Source organism: Heterodontus francisci, chromosome 15 (assembly GCF_036365525.1).
Source record: "Heterodontus francisci isolate sHetFra1 chromosome 15, sHetFra1.hap1, whole genome shotgun sequence".
Taxonomy (NCBI): Eukaryota; Metazoa; Chordata; class Chondrichthyes; order Heterodontiformes; family Heterodontidae; genus Heterodontus; species Heterodontus francisci.
This window is the reverse complement of record NC_090385.1, coordinates 21,590,589-21,603,106: the sequence shown is the minus strand read 5'-3', so window position 1 is coordinate 21,603,106 and position 12,518 is coordinate 21,590,589. Positions and strand designations below refer to the sequence as shown.

Here is a 12,518-nt window from a genome sequence, read left to right as displayed (position 1 = left end):
TGGTATGGGAATTAGAGGTGCCGGTTTTATTGCAGGTTGTGGTTTTCCCACAATCTGGCATGTATGGCACGTTTTACAAAACTGCACCACGTCCTTGGAAAGACCTAGCCAGTAAAAATGTCAACTTATATGTGCTTGGGTCTTCCAGATCCCCACATGTCCTGCTAGAGGAATTTCATGGGCTAGCCTTAACATTTCCTGGCGATACTTGGGCAGTACCACTATCTGGTGTACCACCATCCATTCTTCATCTGCAGGTCTGTGAAGAGGTCTCCACTTCCTCATCAGAGTCCCATTTTTAATATAGTAGTATTCCAGAACTGCCTGTGCCTCAGCTTCAGTTTGAGCCAATTGTACCACCTTACTTAACTCAGGATCGGCTTGCTGAGCTCTGATCAGAGATCTACTGAACATTTCTTTCGGATTATCCAAATCCCCCAAAAATGTTTCAGATAGTCAAATATCTGTCTATGGTGCCAATTTGACTTCCAACAATGGAACTTGTTTAGCCATTGCTTGGGTCACTATACATGAAGAAAAAATTCCTGGAACCTTTTCCTGCAACTGTTCTGTCTCGTTGACTTCACTTGGTCTTTCCCTAACTACTGGAGAAGCTACTACCTTCGCTCCGGCCAAATCATTCCCCAGGAGTAGGTCAACTCCATCTACAGGCAAACTATGGACAACTCCTACAGTTACTGGTCCAGATATTAGGTCACACTCCAAGTGTACCCGATACAAAGGTACGGGTATATACTCCCACTGATACTGTTCACTAAAACCTTGGCATTCAATGTGCTCTCTGGTGGAAAATTCATGCCTTTCCCCAGCGAAAGAGTTTGTGTGGCTCCTGTATCCTGAAGTGTAACTATAGGTTACCTGCCTCACTTGAGGACTAATGAGTTACTTTTCTTTTTGACAATAATTCCCTATAGCTCTCCGGTGTCTTGTTCATGTCCCCCACACTCACAGTGGTTTTTTTACTTGGCCTTACAACTGCAGTCAGAGATACATCTTGATCTGTCATACTCTTGGTCAGGGCCCCTTTCTCTGCATTGGCCTTGTGTACCCCAATAAGTCCCATCGGTTAACCCCACAACTTCCAGCATTTTGCACAAAGATGTCCCACCTTGTGGCAATGTAAATACTTAGGCTATCAGACTTAATTTCCACCCTCAGCACCTTCCTTTCTGGCCTGAGGAGGAGATCCCAGTACATTCCCAGCTATCCCTTCTCATCCCTGGCTACTTGCTTTCCCTTCACCCTCCCACCTTCTATCCTTCTCGGGCTTGATGGGGTGACAGAAAAAGGGTTTGAGCTTGGACAAGCTTGTAATCATCAGCTATCTCAGCTGCCTGTCTGGCTGTTGAAATCTTCTGGTTCTCTATTTGGGTTCTTACCAGTCGAGGAAGTGAATTTTTAAATTCCTCCAGGAGAACTATTTCCCTAATGTTCTCATACGTGACTTCCACCTTTAGTGTCCACGTCCAGCCATCAAAGTTAACTTGCTTTACCCTCTCAAATTCTATATGAGTTTGCCCAGGCTGTTTACGGAGGTTCTGAAATTTCTGCCTGTCAGCTTCAGGGACCAACTCATAAGCAGTGAGAATAGCCTTTTCTACCATCTCATAATCTATAGAAGCCTCCTCAGAAAGCATAGCATAAACTTCATGAGCTCTGCCTATGAACCTGCTTTGCATGAGAAGTGTCCAATTTTCTTTCAGACACGTCATATGTTTCGCTAGCTTTTCAGAAGAAATGAAAAATGCCTCTATGTCCCTTTCCTCAAATGTTGGGAGGGCTTGCACAAATTTAAACAGCTCCCTACTGGGTCCTGGTTTGGAGTCAGATTCTTCTGCATCAGAACTTTCCCTGGAGTCAAGGCCACCCTTTTGTTTTAGTTCCAGCCTTTTTAATTGGAAAGCCCTTTGTCACTCCCTTTCTGTCTCCTGCCTCTTTTCTTTTTCCATTCTCTTTCCCTTTGCAATTCTAGTTCCAACTTCTGAAATCCTCTTTCTTTTTCCTTTTTCTTTTCCTTTTTCTCTTTCTCTCTCCTGCCGCTCTGCTTGTTCCCTTTGAAAGCCCTTTCTTTTCCCTTTTCCTCTCTCTGAATTTCTAGCTCTAACTTCGTCTGTCCAACTTAATCTGTGCCAGTGTTACCTTGTCTTCTTCCGATTCTACTCGTCCCTCTGGCTCTTTTACTGCAATCTTCAGCTGCCTGGCCACTAGTTACTGAGTTTCATGTTTCCTAGGTTTTGGTCTAATATCTACTTTCAAGTGTTCTGCCACACCTATCAGCTCACCAGTGGACAATGCCTTTAAAGAATCATATTTTATTCCAGACTGCTGCACAAACACACTTGCATCAAAAGAAGCCATTCCAGTAGTGTAAGCTTTACTCTCACGCACAAGAAATCTGGTGTTTTCCTTTTCTCCTTTTCAATTACTATTACCCCATTCACAATTGCATAACGTCGTCTTTGGGTTATCCCGGACGAGTCCCCAATTATAAGTTATGACCAAGGTTGGTCTCTCTCTAGTTCCACAACTCCACTGGTCACAGCATACATTTAAATGTTTAACCCAGTTACTGATACGGCCAATTATATACTTTACCTATATTAGTTTCAGAATAAAACCTGCCAACCAGTTTCTTTAATAAGCAACAAAGTTGTTGTTTGATTATAAAAAAAAGACTTATTCAATAAAAATGCAAAGCTTATTAACACGCAGTTTGAAATATGAAAGTATAAATATCTATCCTTCTAAAATATCCTGACACACATGCACAAACACGCATACACACCGGTTAAAGAAAAAAAAGAAAAATGAAAACAACTTTAAAAATACTTTGGCCAAGTTATTGTCAATTCCTGAGGGAAAAGGATAAGATTTGGAATGTTCCAGACGGCCCTTTCGTCTGGCATTCGGGTCCACTTAGACAGCTGTCACTGGGATCTTTCTGGAGCAGTTCTGATCAGGAGACGTCAAGGAGTATTCCTGCAGGCTTTTCGGGAGAATTACTGCATCAGTAAGTTCAGCTATCACACTGAATTCTCAGAGGAGTTTTCAAAACAGGTGGCAAAGGATGAGTTGAGTGGCATTTCTCTTAGCAGGCTATCCACCAACTGAACTCCAAACAATATCCAAAAATGAAACCAAAACCCGCGACAGCCATAAATCCAGAAATGTGACTTCTCTAAGTCTAAACAGTTCAATAGTCCATAAGGCTCCTGCTATTTATTTAGCTTAAGACATGTAACTTTCCAGTAAGTGTTTGTTTTCAAACTTCCTGAGTGTCCTTCCAGTGACTCTTTAAAAAAACAAGTCCAGGCAACTTCTCAGGTATTTTCCACAGTCTTTTAAAGTTCTCATTGTAATAAAACGTTTTTAAAGTTACATAATGGCAGGTCAGCTCGACCAAGTGGAATGTACATCCTGCGGTTTGTGGGAAATCATGGATGCACCATGTGTCCTAGATGAACAAATCTGCAGGAAGTGTCACCAGCTGCAGAAGCTTGAGCTCCGGGTTTCAAACTCGGGCAATGGCTGGTGCCACTGTTGTGCATCCGTGAAGCTGAAGACTACATGGATAGCACGTTTAGGGAGGTGACCACACTGCAGGTTAGGAGCATGCAGGCAGACAGGGAATGGGTGACTGCCAGGCAGTCTAAGAGAACCAGGCAGGAAGTGCAGGAGTCCCCTGAGTCTATCTTACTTTCTAATCAGTTTTCCATTTTGGATTCTGGTGAGAGCGATGGTTCCGTGGGGCAGTGCAGCCAGAGTAAAGTCTGTGGCACCATGGGTGGCTCAACTGCACAGGAGGGGAGGATGAAGAGTGGAAGAGCAATAGTGATAGGGGATCAGACGGGCAATTCTGCAGCAGTAAATGTGACTCCAGGATGGTGTGTTGCCTCCCTAATGCCAGGGTCAAGGAGGTCACAGAGCAGCTGAAGGACCTCCATCTGGGGAAGGGTGAACAACCGGAGGTCATGCTCCACTTCGGTACCAATGGCATAGGTAAAAGGGATGTCATCCTGAAGGCAGATTTCAGTGAGTCAGGAAGGAAATTAAAAAGCAGGACCTCCAAAGCAGTAATCTCAGGATTCCTCCCAGTGCCACGCGCTAGTGAGCATAGGAATAGGAGGATTGAACACATGGCTGGAGAATTGGTGTAGAAGGGAGGGCATCAGATTTTTGAGGCATTGGGACCAGTTCTGGGGCAGTTGGGACCTGTACAAGATGGACTAGCTACACCTTAACAGGACCTGAACTAACATCCTCGCAGGGAGATTTGCTAGTGCTGTTGGGGAGGGTTTAAACTAGCTTGTCAGGGGGATGGGAACCTGAGGGATAGCTCAAATTGGCAGAAATAGGTGAGGTTTTAAATGATTACTTTTCATATTTGTTCACTGTGGAGAAGGACAATGTAGGTGTAGAGATCAGGGTGGGGGATTGTGAAATACTTGAACATATTAGCATTGAAAGGGAGGAAATATTAGCTGTTTTAGCGGGCTTTAAAGTGGATAAATCCCCAGACCCAGATGAGATGTATCCCAGCTGTTATGTAAGGCAAGGGAGGAGATAGCAGGGGTTCTGACACAAATTTTCAAATCCTCTCTGGCCACAGGAGAGGTGCCAAAAGACTGGAGGACAGCGAATGTGGTACCATTATTCAAGAAGGGTAGCAGGGATAAACCAGGTAATTACAGGCCGTTGAGTTTAATATCAGTGGTATGAAAACTATTGGAAAAAAAAATTCTGAGGGACAGGATTAATCTCCACTTGGAGAGGCAAGGATTAATCAGGAATAGTCAGCATGGCTTTGTTAGGGGGAGATCATGTCTAACTAACTTGTTTGAATTTTTCGAGGCGGTGATTAGATGTGTAGATGATGGTAAAGCAGTTGATGTAGTCTACATGGACTTCAGTAAAGCTTTTGACAAGGTCCCACATGGGAGATTGGTTAAGAAGGTAAGAGCCCATGGGATCCAGGGCAATTTGGCAAATTGGATCCAAAATTGGCTTAGTGGCAGGAGGCAGAGGGTGATGGTCGAGGGTTGTTTTTGCAAGTGGAAGCCTGTGACCAGTGGTGTACCACAGGGATTGGTGCTGGGACCTTTGCTGTTTGTAGTGTACATTAATGATTTAGATGTAATTATAGGAGGTATGATCAGTAAGTTCGCAGATGACACAAAAATTGGTGGTGTCGTAAAAAGTGAGGAGGAAAGCCTTAGATTACAGGGTGATATAGATGGGCTGGTAAGATGGGCAGAGCAGTGGCAAATGGAATTTAATCCTGAGAAGTGTGAGGTGATGCATTTTCGGAGGACTAACAAGGTAAGGGAATATACAATGGATGGTAGGACCCTAGGAAGAACAGAGGGTCAGAGGGACCTTGGTGTACTTGTCCATAGATCATTGAAGGCAGCAGCACAGGTAGATGAGGTGGTTAGGAAGGCATATGGGATACTTGTCTTTATTAGCTGAGGCATAGAATGTAAGAGCAGGGAGGTTATGATGGAACTATATAAAACGCTAGTTAGGCCACAGCTGGAGTACTGTGTACAGTTCTGGGCACCACACTATAGGAAGGATGTGATTGCCCTGGTGAGGGTGCAGAGGCAATTCACCAGGATGTTGCCTGGGCTGGAGCATTTTAGCTATGAAGAGAGACTGAAAAGGCTAGGGTTGTTTTCCTTAGAGCAGAGAAGATGAAGGGGGACATGGTTGAGGCATACAAAATTATGAGGGGAATTGATAGGTTAGATAGGAAGAAACTTTTACCTTTAGCGGAGGGGTGAATAACCAGGGGACATAGATTTCAGGTAAGGGGCAGAAGGTTTAGAGGGGATTTGAGGAAAAACCTTTTCACTCAGAGGGTGGCTGGAACACTGCCTGAAGAGGTGTTATGGGCAGGAACCCTCGTAACGCTTATGAAGTATTTAGATGAGCACTTGAAATGCCATAGCATACAAGGCTACGGGCCGAGTGCTGGAAAATGGGATTAGAATAGTTAGGTGCTTGATGGCCGGCACAGACGCAATGGGCCGAAGTGCCTGTTTCTGTGCTGTATAACTCTATGACTCTATGGAAGGAAGTAAAGCTGGTGACAGGAGGTAGAAAAGTATCAAGTGACATTAGAAGGCAGGCGAAACAAAGGTGAGCATCAACTAGGCTCAGAATGCAGAATGTCAAGAAAACAAGGTTAAGGGCACTCTACCTGAATGCACACAGCATTCACAACAAGGTAGATGATTTAAAGGCCCAATTAAGGTAAATGAGTATGATCTAATTGCCTTAACAAAAACGTGACTGCAGAGTGACCAAGACTGGGAACTGAATATTCAAGGATATTCAACATTTAGGAAGGACAGGCCAGGCATAAAGGAAAAGTTAGTGGTGTTGTACTGATAATAAGGGATGGGATCAGTATATTAGTAAGGGAGGATCTCAGATCGGAAGAACAAAATGTGGAATCTGTTTGGGTGGAGCTGAGAAACTGCAAGGGAAAGCAAACATTGGTAGGAGTTGTTTGTAGGCCACTAAACAGTAGTGGCAGTGTGGGGCATAGTATTAGTCAGGAGATTAGAGAAGCATGTAGCATGGGTAGTATAGTAATCATGGGTGACTTCAATCTGCATATAGACTGGGTAAACCTAATGAGCACTAATGTTGTGGAGGACAAGTTTCTGGAGTGTGTCAGGGATGGTTTTCCAGAGCAGTATGTTGACTAGAGAACAGGCTATTTTAGATCTAGTATATTGTAATGAGAAAGGGTTAATTAATAATCTTGTTGTAAAAGAATCTATAGGGATGAGTGACCATAATATGATAGAATTTTACATTATATTTGAAAGTGAGGTAGTTCAATCTGAAGCCAGGGTGTTAAATTTGAACAAAGGAAATTATGAAGGTATGAGGGGCAAATTGGCTGAGGTGGATTGGGAAAATACATTAAAAGGTGTGACTGTACATAGACAATGGATAGTCTTTAAAGAAATATTACATAGTTTACAGCAACTATATATTCCTTTAAGGCACAAAACTCCCCAAAGTATTTGCAGTCAACCGTGGATAACAAAGGAAGTTAAGGATTATATATGATTAAAAGAAAAGGCCTATAAAGTTGCCAGAAATAGTAGTAAACCTGAAGATTGGGAGGATTTTAGAATTCAGCAAAGGAGGACAAAGAAACTGCTAAAGAAAGGGAGAATATAATATGAATGTAAGCTAGAAAAAATAAAAAATGGACTGTAAAAGCTTCTATAGGTACGTAGAAAGGAAACATTTGGCTACGACAAATGTGGGTCCATCACAGGTAGAGTCAAGAGAATTTGTAATGGGGAATAGAGAAATGGCAGAGAAGCTAAATGATTACTTTGTGTCTGTCTTCACTGAAGAAAATACAAGAAATCTCCCAGAATTAGAGATCCAAGGGATTAGGGGAAGGAGGAATTGAAGGAAATCAGTATTTGTAAGAAGGTTGTATTGGAGAAATTAATGGGGCTGGAGGTTGATAAGTCCCCAGGACCTGATATTCTACATCCCAGAATGTCGAAAGTGGTATCTATGGAGATAGTGGATGCATTGGTAATCATCTTCCAAAATTCTGCAGATTCTGGAGTGGTTCCTGCAGATTGGAAGGTCACAAATGTCACCCCACTATTTAAGAAGGGAGGGAGAGAGAAAACAAGAAATTACAGACCTTTTAGCCTTATCAGTTATTGGGAAAATGCTAGAATCTATTCTAAAGGTTGTGATAAATGGACACTTGAATAATAATGATCTGATTGGGCATAGTCAACACGGATTTATGAATGGGAATACTTGTTTGACGAACCTGTTGAGGTTTTTGAGGATGTTACTAACAGAATAGATAAAGGGGAGCTCGTGGGCGTGGTATACTTGGATTTTCAGAAGGCTTTTGATAAAGTCCCACACAGGACTTTGGTTAGCAAAACTGAAGCACATGGGATAGGAGGTAACATACTGGCATGGATTAAGGATTGGTTAACAGGCAGAAAGCAGAGAGTAGGAATAAACGGGTCATTCTTGGGTTGGCAGGCTGTGACTAGTGGGGTACTGCAGAGATCAGTGCTTGGGCCCCAGCTGTTCACAATATATATCAATGATTTGGATGTGGGGACCAAATGCAGTATTTCCAAGTTCACGGATGACACAAAACTAGGTGGGAATGTGTGTTGTGAGGAAGATGTAAAGTGGCTTCAAGAGGATTTGGACAGACATAGTGAGTGGGCAAGAATGTGGCAGATGGAATATAATGTGGAAAAATGTGAGGTTATCCACTTTGGTAAGAGGAATAGATAGGCAGAGTATTTCTTAAATGGTAGGATATTGGAAAGTGTAGTTGTACAAAGGGATCTGGGTGTCCTTTTCAATAAGCCATTGAAAGCTAACATGCAGGTGCAGCAAGCAATTAAGAAGGCTAATGGTATGTTTGCCTTTGTCGCAAGAGGATTTGAGTACAGGAGTAATGAAGTCTTGCTTCAATTGCATAGAAAACCTTGGTTAGACCGCACTGGAATACTGTGTGTAGTTTTGGTCCCCTTAACTTAGGAAGGATATTATTGCCATAGAGGGAGTGCAATGAAGGTTCACCCGACTTGTTCCCGGGATGGCGGGACTGTCCTATGAAGAGAGATTGGGGAAACTGGGCCTGTATTCTCTAGGGTTTCGAAGAATGAGAGGTGATTTCATTGAAACCTACAAAATACTTAAAGGGATAGACAGGGTAGATGCAGGCAAGATGTTTCCCCTGGTTGGGGAGTCTAGAACCAGGGGACACAATTTCAAAATAAGGGGGAAGCCACTTAGGACAGAGATGAGGAGAAATTTCTTTACTCAGAGGGTTGTGAATCTTTGGAATTCTCTATCCCAGAGGGCTGTGGAAGCTCAGTCATTGAGTATGTTTAAAGCAGAGATTGACCATTTTCTAAATACCAATGATATAAGGGGATGTGAGGATAGTGTGGGACAAAGGCATTGAAGTGGATAATCAGCCATGATCGTATTGAATGGTGGGGCAGGCTCGATGGGCTGAATGGCCTACTCCAATGTTCCTAAACACAAATCCTCAAAAAAATATTAATAATGGAAACACCTTCATGACACATCTCAATCCATTTTCAGTCTTTTCCTAGGCAAAAGGGATGAAGACATGTCAGGTAAAATTGAGGGGAAAGGAAAATCAAGATACTGGCATGAGTCTATAGGCAAGTTTTCAATATTCAAGGAGAAACTGAAAAATTAAAGCAAAAAAATTGAGCAATTAATTAATGAAAGAACTTTTGAAATACTTAACAGGGGCTGCTAATCCTCCAAAAAGCATTGCTTCTTGGCTTATGTCGAAGGGCCTTGGACGCACAAGAGATGAAACGACAGCCACTATTCCTCATGATATCTATGTGATTGGGACCCAGGAGAACTCACTGGGTGACAAGGAGTGGGTGGATTTCCTGCGAGCTGGGATAAAAGATGTAACAGAACTGGACTTCAAAGTGGTAGGAATTCAAACTCCAGGGAAACTATCACTTTGATACAAAACAAAAATGTGTTGTTTATCTAATGAGAAGCTATGAGTAATAAAGCATGCTGTACTCTCTATTTGCATTGTAAGTCGAGATGCAAATAGGATAACAGATGGTGGCAGTGAAATGCAAGCAGATTACAAGTGAAGGCCAGCAGAATTAAAAGATTAAATTAATGGGTTTCCTTGGCAATTTTATTTTTATAAACAAAAGAAAATTCTAATGAAACCCAGAGTGCCAAACAATTGAACTGATTCATGGTGGACAAGAACCCATACCGCATTAACAGTTGGCAGAAAATTGATAATCTATATTCAGGGAGGCCAATAGGATGGCTGGAATAAGAGGTAGTCATGCTGTGTTGGCGCTGTAGGTTGTTGAGATTGTAATGCATTGCTGGTAGGCTGATATGTAACACTTAACCTGGAAAAGTTGAGACTGATCCAAAAGTGGATGCTGTTGTGCTCCCTAATTCTGACATGCCTCCATCTTGATGAGTCACAGAGTCATTTACAGCACAGAAGGAGGCCATTTGGCCCATCAAGTCAATGCCAGCTCTCCATGGAGCTATTCAGTCAGTCCCACTCCCCCTCTCAATCCTTGTAGCCTTGCAAGTTGATTTCTTTCAAGTGTTCATCCAATTTCCTTTTGATTTATTGTCTCTGCTTCCATCACCCTTGTGAGCAATGAGTTCCAGGTCATTCTCACCCACTGCGTAAAAAGTTCTTCCTCCCATCTCCCCTGCATTTCTTGCCCAAAACCCTCAATCTGTGCCCCCAAGTCCCTCTGTTCCTGCACACTCTTTAGAATTGTGCCATTAAGTATATATTGACTCTCCCTATTCCTTCTGCCAAAATGCATCACCTCACATTTGTCAGTATTAAATGCCATCTGCCACTTTTTTGCCCATTCTGCTAGCCTGTCTATGTCCTGTTGTCCATGGTTCACATCATCCTCACTGTTTGCTGCACCTCCAAGTTGGTGTCATCAGAAAATTTTGAGATTCTACTCTGTATTTCAAGATCCAAGTCGTTTATATATAGGTCAAAATTCAATAAGTTCAAATCAGTACCATATCTTACGAATTTATTTTGATTCTTTATTTTTCATTTTGTGTGAGGTGATTAGTCTGTAAGTCTGTGAAGTTTCACCCCATCAGTGCGCTTCTCCTGGTCCTGGGCCTCCTGCAGTACTATCAGTGGCCACTGTTCCCAGTGGCACTGCTGAGCTGCTGGCAGCTCTTCGAGGCGGGCTCCCAGTCCTTAAAGGGACGGGGACTCCAGCGCCGGGCAGTTAATAGCCAAGGTGGGTTTCCCCTTGTCATTCTGGCCTGTTGTTGGGACCCTCCCTCCCCCACCCCTGCCAGCATAAAATTCAGTTTATAGTTAGATTAATGTACCTGTCCACTCAGAACACACATGCATCAATATGAAGTGTTTCTGCCAATCATCTGCCGATTAGGAGCACCTGCAGGAACATTTCTGGTTATAACATATATTTCAGATGTATTATTACAGATGTATTTCTGATGTTTGAGTAGCTGGAATAATGTTGATATTTTACCGTCACATTCTTGAGCTGAAAACCAGTCAGTGCAAAGAGGCAGGAATTTTCCTTAAGCTAAAGACTAAAGAGTGGAGTGGGCAACCCAGATGTCTCTCTGTACCTTGGATTTTCTAGCACATTTCTGTCATTCACTAACATGTCTGTATTGTAGGTTGCCACACAGTCACTGTGGAGTATTAAAATTGCGGTGTTGATTAAACCAGATCATGAGAATCGAGTCAGCCACGTCAACATGTCCAGTGTGAAAACTGGAATAGCAAATACATTTGGTAAGTGGTTGTGATGTAGAAAATGCCCTGAGCTGAAACAGGGAGATGGTGTTAGGAACTTATCAGGAACTAGAATTAGAAGTGAACTGGACTGAAATGTGAAAACTGTTCCATGGCCCAGGACTGATGATCCTCACCTTGTAAAATTAGATAGCCTCACCAGGAATTTCTGCAGCTGTTCTTAGAGTCATGGAGTTGTGCAGCATAGAAACAGGCCCTTCGGCCCACCGCGCCCATGCCGACCATGCCGACCATAATGCCTATCTATACTAATCCCACCTGCCTGCATTAATTCCATATCCCTCTATGCCTTGCTCATTCAAGTACCTGTCCAGATGCCTCTTAAATGTCGCTACTGATCCTGCCTCCACCACTTCCTCAGGCAGCTCATTCCAGATGCCCACTATTCTTTGTGTGAAAAATTTACCCCTTTGATCCCCTTTAAACCTCCTCCCTCTCACCTCAAATCTATGTCACCCCTACCATGGGAAACAGACCCTGGCTATCTACCCTATCTATGCCTCTCATAATTTTATATACCTCTATCATGTCTCCTCTCAGCCTCCTGCGCTCCAGGTGAAAACAGACCCAGGCTATCCAATCTCTCTTTATAACTCAAGCCCTCCAAACCAGGCAACATCCTTGTGAATCTTTTCTGCACCCTCTCTAGCTTAATCACATCTTTCCTGTAGTGCGGCGACCAGAACTGCACAAAGTACTCCAAATGCAGCCTAACCAACGTTTTGTACAACTGTAATATGACGTCCCAACTCTTGTACTCAATGCCTCGGCCGATGAAGGCAAGCATGCCATACGCCTTCTTCACCACCCTGTCTACCTGTGTTGCCACTTTCCGGGAACTATGTACTTGCACCCCAAGATCTCTCTGCTCAACAACACTCCCCAGGGCCCTGCCATTCATTGTATATGTCCTGCCCTGGTTTAACTTCCCAAAATGCATCACTTCGCACTTGTCTGCGTTAAATTCCATTTGCCAATCCCATGCCCACTTTCCCAGTTGATCTATATCCTGTTGTAACCTGAGACAACCTTCTTCACTGTCCACTATACCACCAATTTTGGTGTCATCTGCAAACTTTCTAATCATGCCCCCTACATTCACATCCAAGTC

The 12,518-nt window shown here is 43.1% G+C and overlaps 1 protein-coding gene across 1 annotated transcript in view; it reads left to right on the top strand.

The window, feature by feature from the left end:
• LOC137377530 (phosphatidylinositol 3,4,5-trisphosphate 5-phosphatase 2-like) overlaps window positions 1-12,518 on the top strand; it is a 178,513-nt gene that overhangs the window by 107,055 nt on the left and 58,940 nt on the right. The window contains exons 13-14 of the mRNA XM_068047218.1: window positions 9,328-9,524; window positions 11,269-11,386. Coding sequence (XP_067903319.1) covers window positions 9,328-9,524; window positions 11,269-11,386 — 315 coding nt within the window. The remainder of the gene's footprint in view (window positions 1-9,327; window positions 9,525-11,268; window positions 11,387-12,518) is intronic.